Here is a 20662-nt window from a genome sequence, read left to right on the forward strand (position 1 = left end):
AGACATGTTTATAGGTAGAAACAGTTTTACTTTAATCTCAAAAATATTCGCACTAAATTTTGAACCACCCTGCATAAGATTGTAATTCTGCTTCCCGTTTTTTACTCCAGTCAAATTTGACATGATACCTGCATATTGACCTCTAAAATTTATTACTGGATGAAGTTCTAAATTAACCATGAGGAGAAAATAACAGAACTGAACTATTTCTATCAGATTTATTACTGTCTAGACGAGTATGAAGTGATCACATTTTTGAATATGCATATAGAGTATGTTAAGGCCCCCATGATGACATGACCCAACCAATTATGCTGGGTTCGAAAAAAAGCTTTTCTATGAAACTCCCCCTTTAAATCTAGCATAATTTATGAGTAAAAAGGGGTGAGGCAGATTTTTTAATCAAGGGAATAAGGATCACAATGGGCACGAGCATATGTATACCGCGTGTTAGCACATGCTCGTGTCATCTATGATTGAGATTTTTAAAGGGAAATTTAGGACCATTTTTCCTTCTGATAAATTACAGAAGCATCCATAAAAACTTATATTTCGATCCATTGCAAGCGATTTTACCCAATTTAAGCACTTTCTCGGCCAACTACCGATATGTCATAACATCAATTTCAAGCATCTTAACACCTAATTAGCTATGGACGAAGTGGAATTAGTCAACGTAATCTCGATATTAATTGAGTAACTTACTCGGAGATACAGAACCCATTATGGGCATCTAATTAGCGATACTAATTAATACTATATTAATTACGTGTGGAGCTGATAATCAAATTGCACTCGATTTGGTTTTATTTCGCTATTAGACCTTGTTCTGGTTGTGATCGGATGGGTATTTTAATCGAAATTTTTTCCGTTTGGGAAATACTGGAATTGCAAATGTCGAATTCGTAAATTTCAGTGGTGGGGCCAAATTCTTTATCTCCACAAGTAAAATAATTTTATTTGAATTAGTTCAATTCTAAAGAGACATGAAGTATGTGCTCTCTTTTCTCTTTAAATTCTCAGGAGAGTTTTCAAGATAGTTTGGACAAAATATTGAGCACTTTAGCGCCTTCTTCACTGTCTATTTAAGCTCAGAATTTGCTAATTTTTTAAAAATTAAAGTTGCAAATCCCTAACAATAAAAATGGACAATACAGCACTGAATTTATCGCAAAATATTGAGCAGTTATGAAGAGTTCTCAGAAAAACATTAAGACAGGACAAAGGTCAGTAGCGACGGTCATTCTTGAGAGCTGCACTTTTAAAAGGAAACATACTAATGATTTTTTTACTTACAAACAGAGTGAAACAGGGAGGTAATGGAAACCTATCTGAGGGTTGGTGAAAGCGCATTTGAAGGATTATGCGAAGAATTGCAGTGACAAAGTACTTTCCTTTCTCAAAAGGAAAGTTTTTAAATACTTTATCTTCAGAAATGGACCTTCTACGCCAATGAACTTCAGACTGAACAATCTCTCAGACCTTCTGTATAAACAGTCAAATTTGCACCTCGGTTGAGTAATTAGCAGAGGTCCAGCGAGGTCACACACGGATTTTGGGTTTCAGTATGGTTCTGTTCCACATGGAATCATTTTGAAAACTAGGTACATTCAAAGACAGCAATTTTAGGGTATTCATTGATCTATGTCATAATGATAGTGTGTGAACTACAGGTTTTCAAACTTTATCAACTTCTCTAACACGTTTCCTTTCTATGGAAGTAAGAGATGTTCCGGGTTCTGCAACATAGGTGGCGAAATTTGTCCATTCTCGACTGTCCGAGACAAATTTCCTTGAAATTTCCTAATTATTAAGAGTATTTAATAAGTAGGTGCTAAAATTAATTCAAGTAATCATATCAAATCCCTGACTGCACTGACGCAAAATTCTGTGAGAAGGCACGAAGAGGATCAGCAACCTCGGCAGTATTGACCCTCTGGTTGGCTTTTCTCATAAAGAAAATATCCGAGATAACTACCCAACGTGTATGTCTCCTTGCTTACATATTGCTACATATTTATAGTGGTTATATTTCATGGTATTTACGTACATGCACTTGTCTTCCCCCATGTAAGATATTGTGTATGCCAGGCGCCACGCACGGAATTTATCTTAAAAATTTCATATAGGAATCTTATCTGGACGTTATCTTAGATGAAGCCGCATTTGATATACGAAAGTCATTGTTCGAAACATCCCAGCAAACAAACATACAAACGGCATTTTATGACAAATTCCTTCTCTAACTTATTGAGCATTTAAGCCTCAGATAAAGCCAAAAAGAAAAAATCAAAATGCGCTTAAACATTATAAAATGCGTCTGCAAACATTCACAGGTACGATACGTTAATATTGACATTCGTATGTTACTCTCAAAACGACAATATTTGAATAGTGCACGTCAAATACGTACGTACTTTTAGTAGTTTAAGAGGTCGATGACTTCGTATATGGGTAAACACTAATTCAAAAAATGTCTCTTATCGGGACGTTGTAAAAAATATGTGTGTCAGATTCGTCATGTAATAAATAGTGAGTGTAATAACTTCACATCTGTAACACACTTTTCGAGCTTATATGGCAAATGAGTAATTAGATTGCACTCGGTTGGTATGAGTCAGTTACCCAACCGCAAGTATGAAACAAATATCTGAATTAACTGGTAATATCAGACAGTGTTTCCGGATTTGTTCTTTATTATTTGGCTTCATTGTCCGGATTAGAAATTCGATCAAATTCGCCATTTTTGTCATCACTTTTGCTGCCTTCATGCCAACTTCCAAGAAAGTGAGACGTGTGTAATGCTTAGGAATGCTTTTCTTTTGATATGGGGCCATTGCAGCCTTAAAAGCATAAATCAAATGTGGTACAATGGTGCAAGTACCATTTCGTTTTCTTTTACTGTTTTCCCGTATTGTTCCTGGCTAATGTGCGGCTTGAAGTCCGATTTTTGCACCTCCATAGGCGGGGACTTTACGTCTTTTTTCATGTTGATCAATTAGACATGTACATGTTTGAGAACGCCCATGTTACAACAGGTTTGGTGTTTGAAATTTTCCAATCAATATAAAGGTTAAAAATTAGAAAAGACCAGATACATGAAAGCAACTAAATAGACCTCTAACTTTGATTTTCACAAATTCGCATTTCAAGCGATAAGGAGATCGCAAAATGTATTAATGTCTTTGGCTTTTGGGGTTATTGTGAAACTTGAGTTTTAGTCACCTTTCGATCGTGAAACGTGCATGATACAAAATACAAAGACTTTTAACTCCAAGTTCTAGTTTACAATTCTAATTACTTATGCAGAGTAATGTTGAAAAAATACAATTACAAATACAATTTCTTCATTTGTACTTATCTGCAAGTACAACTACTAGGTAACTGCATTTGTATTTGCTATAAATAAATATAAATACAAACACATTGTGAATGAGAAACTGAAGTTTCATTAAGTTACTCTAGAAAAACTAGTAACAATTCTAACGAACGACGTACGCCTCTGGCTTAAATATATCTCGAAAGCTCAAAGAATTTAATGCAAAACCAAATACTTTTAACTCAATTAGAATATGCCGGATCAAGAGGTATTGAGAATGAGTCGTTAAGAGAAATTTCATTAAAGTTGTTCTTCAAATATTCGCAAAAAAAGAAAGCTTATGGAACTTTGTGCAAATTTGAAGAATTTTAAGTGAATTGGGAAAATAAATCGATCATGTCTAGTCAGACAGTAGTGCCGACAGGGGAAAGGGAAGTTGAAAAAATTTCAAATTCATGACAATTCTAAAGAACCAGATACGCCTCTGACCTCGTAGGTCCTGAAAATCTAAGGCATTTTTTTCAAAATCTGAGAGTTTTAAATCAGTTTTTTTTACTTGCATTTATCACAAATAAATACAAATACATTTTATATAATATAACACGTTTTTAACATGAGCCTTCACGAGAGAGAAAATCCGTCTTTTCTCCTTGATGTCTGGCCATTCTGGCACGAGCAATATCAATCCTTTAGAATTCCGCTTATCAGATGACATTTTTGCTAGAATTTGTAAATTATTTTGACGCCCCCCTTATCGGTTTCGGCAATCAAGCTTACGACTTACTGGTTTTTATGGCGTTTTTATAAATTGCTTTTGGGTCACCCTGTATAAATAAAAAATGTATCTTAATAGACGGTACTAGAAGTAAAAATTCACGACTCCAAGAGCTCGTCTTTAAAATCATCGCACGAAGAAATGAAGGCATTTTAACGTTCGACCTCACTACTTACTGGCAAGACTTGCAAGAGTCTTGTAGCAAGACCAAGTCGCCAAATGTAAGAACAAAACATCTTTTCAGACTATGTTTAATTATACAAGGCCAAGGCCAGTCTTGCTCATCACTATTCAAAAATTCATGGAAACTCTGAAGAATGACACACGCTGTGGACTCCACGAGCCATACGAAACTCTTGAGGTGCTGAATTTTCGAGGGATTTATTATAAACATTTTTTACTGAATTGAGCCGGCACAGCATGATGTCAAGGAGCGAATAAAAAAGAAAAATTTCTTTACATTACACTTTAAAAAAATCAGTAGAAATAAGAACATTAAGAATGAAGAATGATATACGCCACTGATTTACTTGAATTTGGAATTTTCAACTGAAATCTTCTGCAAAAAAATAAAGACCTGAAAGTCTATGGAGATTAAATTGGGATTATCATACAAAGGAAAAAGTCGCCAAGAAAACTCGTTCATTTTTTCTATTTTATTCTTTGCCGAAAGCTCCAATTTAATTAAAAAAATGATTACGCCACTAGTTTTGTTAAAAATAAATCCCAATTTATGTGGGTGATATGTCTGCGTAATTAAAGTACAGTGCCGTGTAGTGGAATTCCTTGAATTCCTTGAATTACAAACTTTTTTCGTGGATCTACATACTCTCATCTCCAGCCTGACTACGCCTCTGCTTTGATTTCATTTAAAAAAAAGAATACCAAGATTTCCGTTCCTCTCAGTGTTCATTATCAGTAATAAATCTCATGCATTTTCCTTTTTAAATCTGCTTTGTTACATTGCTGCATTGTTGTTGCCAAATATTTCATCAACCGATCCCACTGGTGCTAACCTTCGCACTCTTTACTTTGAACCAATGCAAATTTAATATTATTGCAAGTAAACCGTGTATACTAATATTTAATGTTTATGGCAAAACCTTAAAAGGTAAATATAAACATTTAATCTAAAAATGGTATCAGTTGTATACACGAGTAGATAATTTTGTCTAGTGAATTTTGTATGGGTCTGGATCGTGGTATTTTGATTTTAACGAGTTGTTTATTAGCGCGGGTTGATATGTGGGAGTGATTGCTTTGTTGTTTTAGAGGGGAACACTTGATTTTTGATTATTTATTTTAATTAATCAAATTTAAAAAATCTATATTTTTTGAGTTCATCATTGCTAAAGTACAGAGGTGCGCCTGTGTGTTAGTAGTTTTTTCATACCCTTGAGGTCCCTATTCAAAGCCTTACAGTTTCAACTTTACTTGCAAAAATTCAGAAATGTGGAGATTCTATGTATTTGTTTAAATGAAAATGGTGGATCATTCGAATATCTCTTATAATAGTTATGTTTTATGTTTGTTTTTTTTTGTTAATAATAGTTTTGTGCCGGTTGTTGCCTTTCTGGATACCGTAGAAGATATTTTTCTACTGTAATTTTCACATTTCGAGGCGATGAATAATAAAATACCAACATATCACGTTTCTCTCCATTAAAATTAGACATTTTTGCGCAATTTAGACGAAACACTAATGAGGTACTGATATCTAATTTTAATTTTGACAGTTCGTGTCAAAATCATGTTTCCGCCATATTGATTCCATAACACACTATGCAAATTCTTTTTTTTCATTTTCCTCTTTAATTTTAATCTGAATCATATCGTGACGCACATTATTTAAGTTAGAAAAAAGAGCCTAATCAAAAAATGTAAAAATCCAGTATGGCGACCATAAGAAATAACAAAGTCGAGTGTCATAACTTTTAAATAAAGAGTGCCTTGAAAATTCTGGTGGCATTTTCAAATTTCTCATGAAAAAGTGCCCTAATAATGTATTTGTTAAAAGTGTCCAACTCTATCCCTTTTTGCTAAACAAAATGAAAACAAAAAACCAAAATTTCAGTTTTTTCCAAAAATCTCGGCAACCTTTGAAACATTTTAAAGTTTTTCAGCGGCATATTTTTGCCCTCCCTAAGATGCAACTTTGTCCCAATTTTACCGAATTCGTATCTCTTGTAATAATCGAAATCCGCATAGTTAAGCTGCAGAAACGAGCACCCTGTATACAGAATGGATATTTCGGAATAAGTAAGACAATTTTTTTTTTAACTATATTTTTGAGGAAAATTGTCACCACGACAGGAAAAACGATGCGCCAATGTGTCGCGCATCTCAAAAAAACTTAGACTCCCTTTCAAAATCTCAATGTTTTAATAGCTTTTTGTGAAAAGATGCAGTGGCGTGTGAAAAGGAATGTCAAGGTTATCAAGTCTAAGATAAATATCTTTTCCCAGACTTATTTTGCAAAATTGTTAAAACTAAAAAAACATTTAAGATAATGTATTATGGGTCTGTATATGTATACCCTCAGTATCCCTTTTTGAAACCTTAGTGCTTTAACTTTCCCTTCCAAATACCAAAAAAAAAGAGATACGCCAGTGTATCATGTGTCACAAAAAAAAACCTGCAGGTTCCTTCTTAAAACTTCAATTTTTAGTATTTCCCGACAAAATGCAGTGGCGTAGGGAAGGGGGTTCTAAAGTCACCAGATCTAAGAACAAAACATCCTTTCAGACTACTGGGTTTTGTGTTTTCCAAATAAATGCCCTAAAGATCCTCTTTCAAAATTTCAAGCTGTAATTTTTTTCTTTCAATTGCAAAGGCGTGTCTATGGGTTTTCAAAATAGACTTTTTGTACTTTCCTTTCAATTAACTAAATTTATCGAACTTTATATCTTAGAACTGATAAGAGCTCAGGATTTGCGCATTGTCGCATGTCAAGAGGGACCAAGAAAAATCGATCTAGGATATTCCAGAATAATAGAATCCTTCAAGAGTAAATAAAGACTCTAACTCAAAAGGTCAAGACACGTGCAGCGACCTTAATAACGCTGTAAATAATTGCAGAAAACCTCATGCAGCCCTTAATCGATACAAGGGGTGACCTCACCCCTCGAAAGGCATTTAAAGGTAGCTCGAACCGATTAATGCACCACCAGGCCCAATTCATTAGAAATTCATAGTGTTTCCCTTGGAAATTCACAGGGTGGCTCTTGCATAACTCTGTCTTTGGCGCTACGTCATAAACATTTGTATAAATGGAATTTTATGGTAATTCCTCTATCAGCGGGGTACTATAAGAGACATTTTAACCTGGAGTTAATTAAAGTTATCTTTTATTTTGATCTAGGCGAGATTTATAAAGGTTTTAAGCCGGCGGGGTGGGAAATTAATGAATGTTATGTGCGCCACGGTTTCATCTTCAAAACGAGCTTCTGCCGAAGAAAAAAAATCAAAATTTGTGGAAAGAAAATCCTCGAGTGTACGTTTGTTTTGGGCTTTAACTAAACCTTGAACAGAGTAATCTGTTAAAGATAGCACCTTATCTGTACCTAATTGTATTTCGTTTTATTTAGAAACAGAGGGATTAAGTAAATCACGTGTGCCTATATTTGTTTTCCGTATTTTTTTAAAGCATTTGTTTGTGGCTGTAAATTACGATATCCATAGCAAATAATATAGTAAATTAAAGCCGAGATATAGATGCTAATACGCAATTAAATAGGTTCGAAATGAAGATTAACAGTTGTATTTCTCATGGAGGAGGTGCGCATTGTTCGGCCAAAGGAGTCATTTATTAAGGATTGTTCTGATGTGAAACAAAGATTCCGGAGGATTAAAAAGATGATTCCTTGAGGAGCTTAATAGAGAGGAAAAAGTCATTTTTTTCTCCAAGGGTTCGATAAAAAGTTGGCAATTTTCTAAATACTCCGCTCAAATCACGCATTCTTTCATCCCAAGACAGATAATGGCCTACTCTCAAAGATTCTCAGTTTCGTTTCAATTGCTTACGATTTCTGGTAACAGCATGTAGTTTTCAAGGAATCCCCATAGCTTCGGTGCAGGGCAGTCTCAAAAAAATTCCTGACTCTGAAGTAACTCACTCAAGAGATCTGTTCTTTGAACGCTAGATAGCTTATAGTTTGCTCTAATTCAGATTTCCTTTTTGTTGCATTTCGGTAAGTCAGTCGTGAGTTTGTGGTGAGCAGTAGAATCTCAAAGTCTGCTCGTGGTTTCCGTACAGGGCAGCATTAAAAATTCACAACTTTTAAAGTATTCCCATAAATATGACCAATTTTAGGCGCTGGAAAACTTACAGTGGGTTCCAAATTATATGCTATTTTCGTTTTAGTTGGATAAAAATTCTTGCTACACCAGGCGATAGAGTAGGTATCTACACTCGAGGTGCACGTCAGGTGGTAATTTGAAAAATTCATAACTTTGAAAACACGTCAATCAACGAAACTGTTCTTTCAGCGCTGGATTGCTCATGATTTGCTCTAATTGGGGCTCAATCTTTGTCGCAATAGGACAAGTCATGTGGTAGTAGTTAGCGATAGGGTTAGACCTCCACCCTCTAAACACATTCGAGGGCCCCGTGGAAGCCAGTTTAAAAAAATTAGAACTTTCAAAATACGTCACTTAAGAGACTTTTTCGGCACTGAATAACGTACAATTTGTTGCAATTGAAGCTTAGTTTCGTTTCAATTAGATAAGTTATCTAGATCTGGAAAGCGATATAGTTAACGTTTGAAATACAACTTTCAACTATCAAGCTAGTGCTGCATAAAATGGTGAATTGTGTAGGCTTCTATAATATATGGACATTGGAATGGACTCCAAATGGACACTAGCAGACGTTAAAACGAGTGCTAAAATTAATAGAAAAAATCCATTCCAGTTGCAGCAATAATCTTAAAACTTCTAGTAATAATCTGCAAAAATTAGTAAATTAGGGAAAAGCCTTTCAATTTCACAAAGTAGGAGATGTTGAGAAGAGATTTGACGAAAAGTAAGGGAAAAAGTTCGTAAATACAACTAGTTATTCTCGTAAACTCCAGTGAAAAACTGCAGAAATTAGGATAATTAGAGGCAAATGCATGGAAGTTTAAATGAGAGAATTGAGCAAAAGAGCTTAAAATGAAACAATTGAAGAGAATTGGAGAAAATAATTCAAGGGATTTAATCTTTGAAGAGAAAAATGGTAACTTTACGTAGACATATGCACACATGACGTACTTAAGAAAAAGTTGATAACGTTGAAAAGTACTAATATCTGATTTATGAAATGGAAACATTCCGTTTCGAAGTCGTTTAAAAAACGATTAAAATAAACATCGAAAATGAGAAATTACCGAATAGAAAAAGAGGAGAAATATAAAAAAAAAGTTTAAATAAAAAATAAATTTTAATTTATTTGGAGATATTTATGTAGGTTATTAATTTATTTATTTGCATTTATTGCATTAATTTATTTTTAATATAAATGTATCCGACACTTTGAGCATTTTTATTTTTAATACAGAAAGTTATTTTTTTACGTTTATATTTATATATGCTATCAGTTAATTTTTTTGTATTTGATGCAAATATTCCTATCACTTTTTTATAATTTAAAAACCAAAAATTTTCGAATCTAAAAATAATTTAAATTATTTTTATTTTTTTTTATTTTCTATAAATTTATTTTTAGCATGATAATTTAACCAAACAAAATTTGATTTTCTGAGCTAAAATTTGCGATAAACCAGCCCCATATAATGCCTTCACGCCTGCTCGATAACACACTTGGAAAATTATCCAGAAAGGATCTAATCAGTACTTACTTACACATAAGTCGGTTGCATACAGAGCGTTATGACTGAGCAATGCTTTGGAGAGCATCACTCACACCAAAGCACATCCTAATGGGAACACTGGCGAAATCACTAAAAACACTACTAGTGACGGGCTAGCACACAGCATCTATCCAAAAGTTGGCACAAATTGTCTCAAAAGTGGCTAAAAAACACTTCGGACCGACACAAGAGTCTTCGATACTGTCGCCTGAAAAACATTCCTCGCGGAGGGATAATTTATCCTGGATTTTGGGGAAAAGGATAATTAATCCTGGATTTTCGGAAAAGGATAATTCGTCCTGGGCGCGAAATCGAGGACGAAGTCTGTCGAGTGACTTCGGACGTAGTCGAACGGTGAATGATTGCGGAGCGTGGAATCGGTGGATTCTACTGGCTACGGTAGAGGTGGAATTGCGTTTAGCCGCGTAGTGTGCGCGGACCTTTACCTATTGGGCATATCCTTTCGGCATGGGCCGATCCTTATCCGAGAAGATAAAAGGATTCGCGATTTTCGGCGAATGCAGGCGCCGGCGATTGTTCCGCTATTAAGCCGGGACTCCGTTGATGGCAATTTGAAATTAAAATTTAAACTCGCCGATTTTCGTATTGATTATGACTGCTTGTTGAGTTCAGGTTAGTAGGGGTTAGATCAGGGTAGTTCGGGGGACAGATTGTTTGCTGAGTTCGCCCCCGGAACAACCGTAAATCGATTCGCACTTTTCAATTGTAGGTGTTCTCAGTTGCAGTGCCATACACAAAAAACGTTAAAAAGGTCCATATTTGATAAGGCCTTTTTGACTTTCTCACTTGCCCTGCTCATTTACTGAAAAGTTATGATACTTAAGTTATTATGTTGTCTTACCCATTATTAACCACTTACGCCAGTTTACGATGGGTCTATCTGGGTGAAAGCTTGCTTCTTGGAAAGTGGTATGTGGTATTCATAGCAAAGAGTGATGATATTCATTGATGGATTAGATTGAGTGTTGCTCTGGATAATTGTGGCAACTGTTCATAAGGGTTAAGGTTAAGGAGTTGCAAGCTCGATAGAGTTTCCAGAGGTAGAGAATATGACCCTGGCAATTCAAATATCTAAATGATATTATATGTTTTAGGCTCTAAGAAATGAGTAGCGTCACTCACTTTAGGAAATTTCAATCAGTTTTTTGGAAAAAACTGGTTGCGGTAATTCAAATAGTTTAGATTTTAATGGTTAAAACTACCGTGTGGTCGGAATTGGTCTGTTTTAATAGAGAAAACCTATTTCCCGATTAGATGGATCAAAATAGGCTTAGATGACGTGGGCTCGATTTTTGAGAAATGTTTAATGGTAAAAACCGCCTAACCATATTTTCAGTGCCAATCGAGATATAGGGCGTTTTTCAATTTTCGGCCATTTTGAAAATTGTCCATAACTTTTTTATTTCAAAGAATTTTCCAATTATGTAAACATATTCTTAAGTCACTTTTTTAAATGCAATTCAGTGGTTCAGGTATATGCAATTCAGTTCAGTATATATATATATATATATATCTTACATTATATTATATACATATTATATACAGATCAATTCCGACTACACCGTATGTTTAAATGCGTGTATCTGATATTATTACTAAAGGAAAATTGTCTGTCCTCTAATGAAATACCCGGGTAGATACTAAAACTGTATATAGTCAGTAGCGTAGCATGTCTGAGGCAAGGCCAAATTATTACGAGCCGTCCGTGACTTTACGATCCCGAACCGCCCATTTGACCAGTTGAGGTGGGGAGCCCCGCGGCATAAGGGCATCACGAATTTTGTCGATGCTTATGCCTCATCGAATACTCTTTAAGAGTGTTAGCACCATCTCTCGATATGCACTTACGTGCTCGTTATTGTCTTATCATGTGCTGAGCTTTTTTTTCATGAAAACTCAATGACATGCACAGAATTTTTTTGCTTAAAGTCCATCCGTGTAACCATCGAATTCTACCCTCAAATTCGGAATTTTTAACGCCGTTTTAATTTTTTGAGGTCCATAGGAGCTTCCGAACAAATTGTGAGAATCTTTATTTACTTTTCTTTTAGAATTCATTTTATGAAACCTATACCGTGTTAGCAGGTTTACTTTTTTTGTCAGAGTCCATTCTTGCTACGCATGAAGTTAATTATGCATAGCGCGAGACATTCAAATCGATCTATTCTTATACCCAATAAATCGTTTCGTAATATTTACCGAATTTACTATTCAATTCAAATTTTAAATGCGTATTTAGGCAGATCAGGTTTAAAAATTTTTTATTTGCCAAACTTGTAGGAATTATTTGTGAAAAATGTTGACATTTCATGGAGATAACGAAGCCTATAGGTGAGAATAAAGAGTGGAAACAATATCAAAAAATATATTTAAATTGCCCACGTAGATAATCCTTTTATAGATCCTCTCGGATTTACTACGATGAAGTTTTTTAAAGTGTTAAAAGAATTTTTTTTCTTTTGGAACGATTTTATGTTATTTTTGGCTAAAGAAAACAAGGTCGGTAAGACTCTTTTTGCTACTTAAAGTACTTACAACTTTCGCAATATATTCATAAACGTTTCGATGCTAATTAACTTCTTTTAGACAGCACTTTAATGTTTGACGATTTTCACAAAAAAATTTACGTATCCACAGATCCAAGACCACAATTCAGATAATCACGATAAAAATAAGATCCAAACGAGTTTAACAAATGAAAAGATATTATTTTAAAAATAATGAAATTTACCTGAAAATACCCGAAAGTAGGGAGGAGGATGGAAGAAAAGAAAAAAAATTCTGAGAAAGAGTACTCCACATTAAAGTAGTCAAAATGTCGTTAGATCAAAATTGAAAACTTAACTGAACGGGCATATAAGTACATAAGTTATAATCCTCTAATGCCAATCAGTTATACAAAATACTCTTACCCCCACCCCCTAGACCAAAAAGACCCGTAAACCATCATCTTTCCAATTATAATTTTTAACTTGAAAATTGGTTTTTCGAAAAATCTGAAACAATTACACATATATAGAAAACCCTTGCACATTCGCCACATTTTTTTTTTCATTTTTTTTCTCAGCTAATTCTAACCTAAAAACGATTTTAAAAAATTCAAAATGAAGTAACTTTTTTTCAGAATGGGTTGCAGGTCCAATTTTTTCTTCTAATGAAGGAAATTTTTATAGCAAATCTAAGTATATATAAAATGTGGAACTTTTTAAGCTACGCCATATTGAAAAATGCAAAAAACTAAATTTTTTGGCTTTTTTTTCAATACTGAATTAAGCATTTTAGGCTTTTTTAGGCATTTGATGCCCAAAAAATGATGATCCAATAATATCTATTTATCGCATTTTATGCCGAATTTAATTTTTTGCATTTTTCAGTATAGCGCAACCTAAAAAATGCCACATTTTGTATATACTTAAATTTTCCATAAAAATACCCATAATTAGAAGAAAAAATTGGACCTACAGCCCATTCTACTCAAAAATCTTTTTTAGGTTAGAATTAGCAGAAAAAAACGAAAAAAAAATGTGGCGAATGCGCGAGGATTTTCTTTATTTACGTGATTTTTTTCAGATTTTTCGAAAAACCATTTTTCAAGTTAAAAATTATAATTGAGAAGATGGTGGTTTAAGGGTTATTTTGGTCTAGGGGGTGGGAGTAAAGGTATTTTGCACAACTGATTGGCATTAAAGGGTTATAACTTATGTACGTATATGCCCATTCAATTTGGTTTTCAATTTAAATCAAAAGGCATTTTGACTATCTTTATATATAAATCACTCTTTGCCACAGCTATATCTTTTGATTTTTCTCGTTTTACAGATGGAGTTAACTACGCCCTTGTTTTATTTTTTATAATACTGGACTCTAAATCCAGTGCCGTCCGCTCGGTTTCTCAAGGTTTTACAAAGTTTAGAAGTATCTACTGGCCAAGGTTAAATTTTTTGAAACCCTTCGTGCTCCACTCTAAGAACTGCGATTGGAGACGTCCCAATTTGTCAATTTCGTACAAAAAAAATTTTAATGTAGATATGGATTTATTTTCGACATTTTCTGTCAGCAAAAGTTTTCCAGTAAGTAAAAAAATGTAATAATTGTGACTCATGTGTAAGTCCTTAACGATAAACGGTAAAAATTAATCATGTAATAATTATTTATATAAAAATAGAGTTTAAGATAAATTTAACAATGCGAATTAATATTGCATTAAAGTGACTGATCCGTTATGCGTCATGTAGTCTTATTTCCGGAAAGCTGATCGCGATGGCGCCTGGGATCCAAAACTGAAATGGCATTTGCCACACCAGTGTGAATCTTCCTGACAATAAATTAATACCATTGTAAATCATCGAACTCGTGCCATTAAATCCTCTTGTGGGCTTATTTTGCTCGTAAAGATTTTAATACACACTGAAATTATTAATGATGTATGGAACAATATCAATTCTGGATGATTCCAGAATCAAATGTAGTTTGCCGAATTTGGCCTCAAAATGGTGTTTAATGAGTAGACTTAACCAATTCAAACCAATTTTGGACATAAAAATGTTGTATTAATTTAACCAAAACAGAGGCGTATCACACATTAACTTGAATTATTTTGCCTAGTTAAGAAATGGTAATGGAAAGGACATTTTGTAATAATTAATATCTGGTACATTAACGGTTTTATGCTAATGACCTTATATATACTGATACCCGCTGTAAAAGCATGTCTATTGCCTAGAATCTAAAAAAAGATTGACCTAAAAATAGATCAATTTCTCAGTTATTTTTGAGAACTAACATATTTCTACAATTTTCACCTCCCTTTAGTCCGGTTTGATACGGTCCTGGATTTATAAAAATTTGCTCTGAATCCCTGGATCTTCCACCAAAGCTTGAGAATTGTAACTGTTATTATTGATTGAACTTAATAAGTTCAATTTGTCAAACGGAGTTTTGATACGTTTGTCGTTACCAGCGATTGATTACACAGGCCCATGTCTAAGTCAACACCTTTAGGTAAGAACCCCCCGCCCTCCTCAACATCAAAAATACCAAAATCCCTTTATTGTGGTGAAATTTATCGTTCCATCCCAATGATAAAGGCATTCATATTAGTAGGTACACGCGCCGAGCGACTTTTGTATACGTACACAATGGATTTTGACCATTTTCCACCGCTGGCAAAGAGATGAAAGACCTCCTTCCGATTTGAATAAAAACTAGCAGCCATTTGCTGGCAATGTATCTCAATTATTTCGTAATTTGCCAGATACCATTCACGATGGTATTAATCATGGTTTCATTGGGGTTTGTATATGGGGCTTATGGGGTACAGTTTTGGTGGTTATTTTGAAATTAAGGGCCAAATAAAAACATTTATTCAGTACGATTTAGAGCGTAAGTAAATGCCACTTTTATATAGGACTAATAGATCGAACTGTTGTGAAATTTGCCGGGGAGGTAACTTCCATGGAAAGAGAGAAAGAAGGGAGAAAATGTGCAATCGTTCCCATGTAGCCGAATAACTTGATAAAGATATACAGCCGTGCCCAAAAGTATTAGGCACCCTCGAAATTTGTTTAAAATGCTTTGTTAACTGAAATAAAAATAACATTGATTGTTTTGGGAATAAATATATTAGAAAAAAAGACTTAAAATTCATATTTCGTGGGTCCATCCTTTGCGACTATGACTGCTCAAATTCTTTTAGGCATAGACCCTACTAATTTTTTGCATACGTCAGCAGTTATTTTGTTCCGCTCTTCCTGTAAATAAATCTTCAGATTTTTTTTTTAAGTTGTTCGATGTTCCCGAATCCTCTTCGTCAAAATAGTCTATAAATGTTCAATAGGGTTTAGGTCTGGGGATTGTGCAGGCCATTTTAACAGTTCAATTCTATTTTCTTCAAACCATTGCATTGTTCGTCTTGATTTGTGACATGGAGCGTTATCTCGTTGGAGTTTTACTTTCTCTAAGTTAGTATCACCGAACAAAATCAAGAAGGACGAATGTAGTGACGATTCTAACACATTTACGTATTTTTCACCATCTATTCGTCCTTCACAAACCATGCTTTCCCCTACGCCACTGGCTGCCATACATCCCCAGACCATAATACTGCCATGTTTCACAATAGGTACTACACACTCAGGAAGGTACTCTGCCTCTTGTATGCCTTATAAATGTGACGCCGCTTGTTCCATAGACTTAGAAATTTAGAAGTAAATTTCAAAAAGGGGGTTTCTGTTAAAATACATGTTTAGAATTTAATTTACTAAATTAATAAAACATCATCAATTAATCTTTACCTCAAAATTAGATTCATCAGACCATACACCATTGGCCCAATCCTCTTTCGTAAACTTATTGTGTTCCAAGGCCCATTTTAATCAAACATTTTTGTTGGCCTTGGATAACCATGACTCCTTTCTGAACTTACAACTTTTCAATCCGGCTTCTAGAAGCCTTCTCCTTGCCGTTCGAGCAAAAAACTGAGAAGACGTTTGTGTTCTATTTATCAACAAAAAATGTATTAACAATCGGTCTTCTTTGCTCGATGTCAGGCGTTTCCGACTCGATTTTCTTAAAATTCTTATTTGTGTCAAATAATTTGAAACGACGTATACGATGCACCCCGAACATTTTACTAATTTTGCAATTTCTACTTGGTTGCGACCTTGTTCATATAAAAATTAAATTTTTTATCGATTTTCGCTGCTAAGTTCTCTTGTTTTCGATATTTTTACATGAAGGCACTCTTCATTAGACTACTCAGAGAAACCCCATTTCTTTATCTATTAATAAGGGCTAGGTGTGAACGAAATACAGAAATGGGTTCTGGGAAAAACATTACCAAATTTAAACCTATATTTATGACGGACTATAGAAAGATAATTTTAAAAGGTTTTTTCTCTACAACACATGCTTATGCCACAATCAATAATTACTAATATGAATTGTCTCAGGAAAAGTACATTTGTTTGAATATAAAATAACGGGGGTGCCTAATATTTTTGGCCAAGGCTGTATTTCAGCATTTCGAGGTTTTAGCCTGCAGTTAACTACATCTCACGATAGCAAATGGAATTTATTTCCATAAACACTTTACTTCATTACGCCAAAGTGTTAATTGTACTATCACAAGGAAAGGCACGAACCAAATATTTGCATATTTATTTTAATATTATAATAAAACTGAACTGTACTGAGTTATGTGACGCGACCTATAGGCACTGAGGTCGGATCAGTTAAGCAGTAGCGCACTTAATTCCAATTCCAAGGACATTCCACTGCCTAATTTCCAATAGTTAAGCCAATAGTCCTTATACAATATCCCCAAATTTTGTGTACACTAAACCAACCCTGTTAAATTACATGCGCTATGTTATAATTTAGACCAGTAAAAAGGCAGAGGCGTACGAGGCTCCAAAAATAAAAAGTAATAAATCGTTTATCGAATATCAAGAAAGAGAATTCTGACGAAATTATTTGAGACACTTAATAGGGTTTTTACAAACATAACCACATGTTATCCAATGATTTCTTACATTTGAGTAGTTTTAAGGTTCCTCTAGATGTGCACAAAATTGCGATATAAACTAGTAAAAGCCAGGGGCGTACGAGATTTTGGCAATATAGATTACAAAACTATTTGTGGAGTTTCACGGAGATTCGTTAAAAGTAATTTATTCTCTTTAAAACCATGTGTGCTACAGTTATGGGTTTCTATATTACAGCAGGTTAAACTGGCTTCTATATGCATATAAAATTTTTATTACCGATATTTACTAGGGTTTGCCTCGCAAAATTAAATCCATTAAAATTATTACGTTCTACGCCATTGGTTTCCTATATTAAGGTGATATTTAAATCTCCCTTGTTTGCGCACAAAATTGTGATTAATAAGAGAAATATAAAAAAGTATTATCCCCCTAAATTAAGCCGCTCCTCCTCCCCAAAAACTACATAGGGCATTTGTCCCATTAAAGAACTTCAGGCCATTGATGTGTAAAGCTTTTTTTGAGACTCAATAACTCAGAAACAATAAGAGTTACGCATGGAGAGTTGTGCTAAAGCGCAGGTGCCTTAATTAAATTTTCTAATATCAAAATATACACATAATGGTTATGAAAACTATCCTTCATTCCTGCTGACAAAATAATTCGATAAATTTATAAGTTGATATCTCTATCACATCGTATTTAGATTCATAAATAGTGGACTTTATCCCTAAAGGAACATAATTCCACGTACTGTCGATTTATTGTGTTTCTCCAGGCGTCATCCCTGATATTTCAAAAATCTTGTGGCGCCAGGTATCTGGTAATTTTGATGACGAAATGTGGGTGTAAGCCGATAACAGCTATATTTATTAAAATTCCCTATTTATCAACTTCTTATAGCAATTTAAGCAATAAACAAGTTTTCGCCAAAATATTTCCAACCTAGCCTGCTAAAGGAATTAAGGGAGAAAGCAAGACGATTGATCAGATGTATTTTTCGAGGACAATTCCTCCACGTATTCCCGAGATATCGAGCTCAAAATCTGTAACATGGCAAAAATACGATATTTTTCAGCAATTGAAAATTTTTGAAGAGCTGTTTTTGATTAAATCAAATATAATGAGATCATAACTCGGCCTTAAAATAAACTTAGCGATGTGAACAGAATCATCAAAAATCTGTAACTTTTGAATGCTCTGTGTTGCGCTAATGCAATTAAGCAGAATTGGAGATATTAATCAAATTTTAATAGTATATTGACCTTCAATTGAGCTACACACAGTGGCGTGCGAAACCCGAATTTCGATTCTATAGTAATCCCATAAAACAATTCTTTGGCAACAAACTCTTTAACCTAGAATCTTGATTAATAATCTAGAAAAAATGAATGTCCCTCTGTAAATCTTTGAGGCTTCAAAGTGCGTAAAATGATTAAAATAAATCAAATTTGAAAAGTTTCTTAGAGGAAACTCGTCGTTCAACTAGGATGTGAATGTCTCACTGACTCTTATTTTGCGTCCTATACCCACAGTGAGATAACATGTACCTTACAAGCGATTCCTTGAACACCTACAATAAGAGAGGTACTCAAGAATGCCCGGCGTAAGCCATTTTAATGAGTACCAACAGTAAAATTTATTTAAGAATGACTATTAAACGTTATACCAGGTGGGCACCTCGGAATCATCAGGAAATGATGGGATTGAATGTCTCATTTCCAAGAAATTACATAAACACATTCGGATGTCCGTGCATTACGATGGAAGTATTAAAATGCTCTGTAGGATAAATATTTACCTCTGAAATTTCAAATATTTCTGCTTGAGCAATTGAAAATCCACCCTCGTCTGGACTTCCTCGACCACTGAGGGTAGGAAGCTCCTTTTTGTGTGTGAGATAAACTCGACAGTTTTGACTTTTATTGTCTGATTCGACACAAACTTTGGCAAAAAATCAAACGTCATCATTATCACGGTTCTAATCTTTAGTTTACGTTTAACACCTCGAGGGATAGAAAACTCTTTGTCATTGTTTCTACAGTCTTGCGAACACAGGTAGATTTTTTGATATAGGTGAAGTAGTTGGTTTTTGGTGCCATAAGAGGAGGTTAATAGACACTGAAGCGACTAAAAATATTTTCGTTTAATTAATTTAATAGATAAAGGTTCGCCAGAGTATAGTTTCATGCGATATAAAATTGCATAGGTTCTGTACAACAGACGGACGCCACTGAGAATAATTAAGTCTGGATCTTCGAATAAGTCATTAAGAACATGTGGGACTTACTCGGAAGTTACTAGATTTTTGGAATATAGAGGTGTCTTATAGAGGGTAGAAATGAGGTTAAAAAAACTAAAGCCCACAGACTCTAAGAGGACCTGGAATCTCGCTGGTTAATCCCAAGAATTGCTATTTACTGGAAATGTTTTTAGAACAGGCTCCATAATTCGACTGATAGAAGTACTGTTACCATAAAAAGTACCGATATTCTCAATAGACGGAATGAACCTACACTTAATAACATGCAGCGAGGTCCGTTTGCACAGTTCATTATCATGGACCAAAGCAAAACAAAGAAGGACGCGATGGCACCTAATTGAATGAAACCAAAAAGTACACAGGGGAAATTTTCCGTGTTGATTAAGTTGTCCCTGCCGATAGGGATGTCAATATTAAAGTATAAGAGAACTTAGACAAGTGTTGCTAATTTGTAGAACAAACACAATACTTAAGCCAGCAGATATCACTCAATGAGAGACTGATGTCAGGTGATTTCGTTAAATTGCGTTATAATACCTCCCAAAGGTCATAGTTTGGTTTAAACGCATCTGAAAAACTGCTAGAAAATTGCCAGGGAGTCCACCATTAGAACATATGTGATGCATTCACCTCACCCTCTGTGAACATAAAATACTAATTACTAATTTAATTAATTGGAAACAAAATTTAATCAGGTGTAGTCAGAGAGCAGCTGGCTATTTACTAATTTAATTTGATTGGAAACAAAATTTAATAATGCGTAGCCAGAAGACGGCTGACTAATTACTGATTTAATTTAATTGGTAACAAAATTTAATCATGTATGGCCAAACAGTAGTTAACCGGGGAGCCGAGTTTTAAGAGGGGGGTAAAGAACCGCGGACTTACATCTTTCTCAGTTTTAAATGAAATTGTCATCTTAGACTGAAAGCAAGCGCATCAAAAACTTCT

General features: G+C 34.4%; 1 protein-coding gene and 1 long non-coding RNA gene across 3 annotated transcripts in view; one reads left to right on the top strand and one right to left on the bottom strand.

Moving 5' to 3' along the window:
* Positions 1–10363, bottom strand: part of LOC136408861 (uncharacterized) — a 37820-nt gene extending 27457 nt beyond the window's left edge. Inside the window, exon 1 of one of the 2 annotated variants that reach the window (XM_066390052.1) lies at positions 9936–10363. In XM_066390052.1, coding sequence (XP_066246149.1) covers positions 9936–9952 — 17 coding nt within the window. In that variant the 5' untranslated portion in view covers positions 9953–10363. Of the gene's footprint in view, positions 1–9931 lie in introns of both variants that reach the window. The other variant, XM_066390053.1, reaches the window with a different exon arrangement.
* LOC136408862 (uncharacterized) overlaps positions 1–20662 on the top strand; it is a 133549-nt gene that overhangs the window by 42554 nt on the left and 70333 nt on the right. The gene's annotated exons all lie outside the window — the stretch shown is intronic.

Source organism: Euwallacea similis, chromosome 5 (genome assembly GCF_039881205.1).
Source record: "Euwallacea similis isolate ESF13 chromosome 5, ESF131.1, whole genome shotgun sequence".
Classification (NCBI taxonomy): Eukaryota; Metazoa; Arthropoda; class Insecta; order Coleoptera; family Curculionidae; genus Euwallacea; species Euwallacea similis.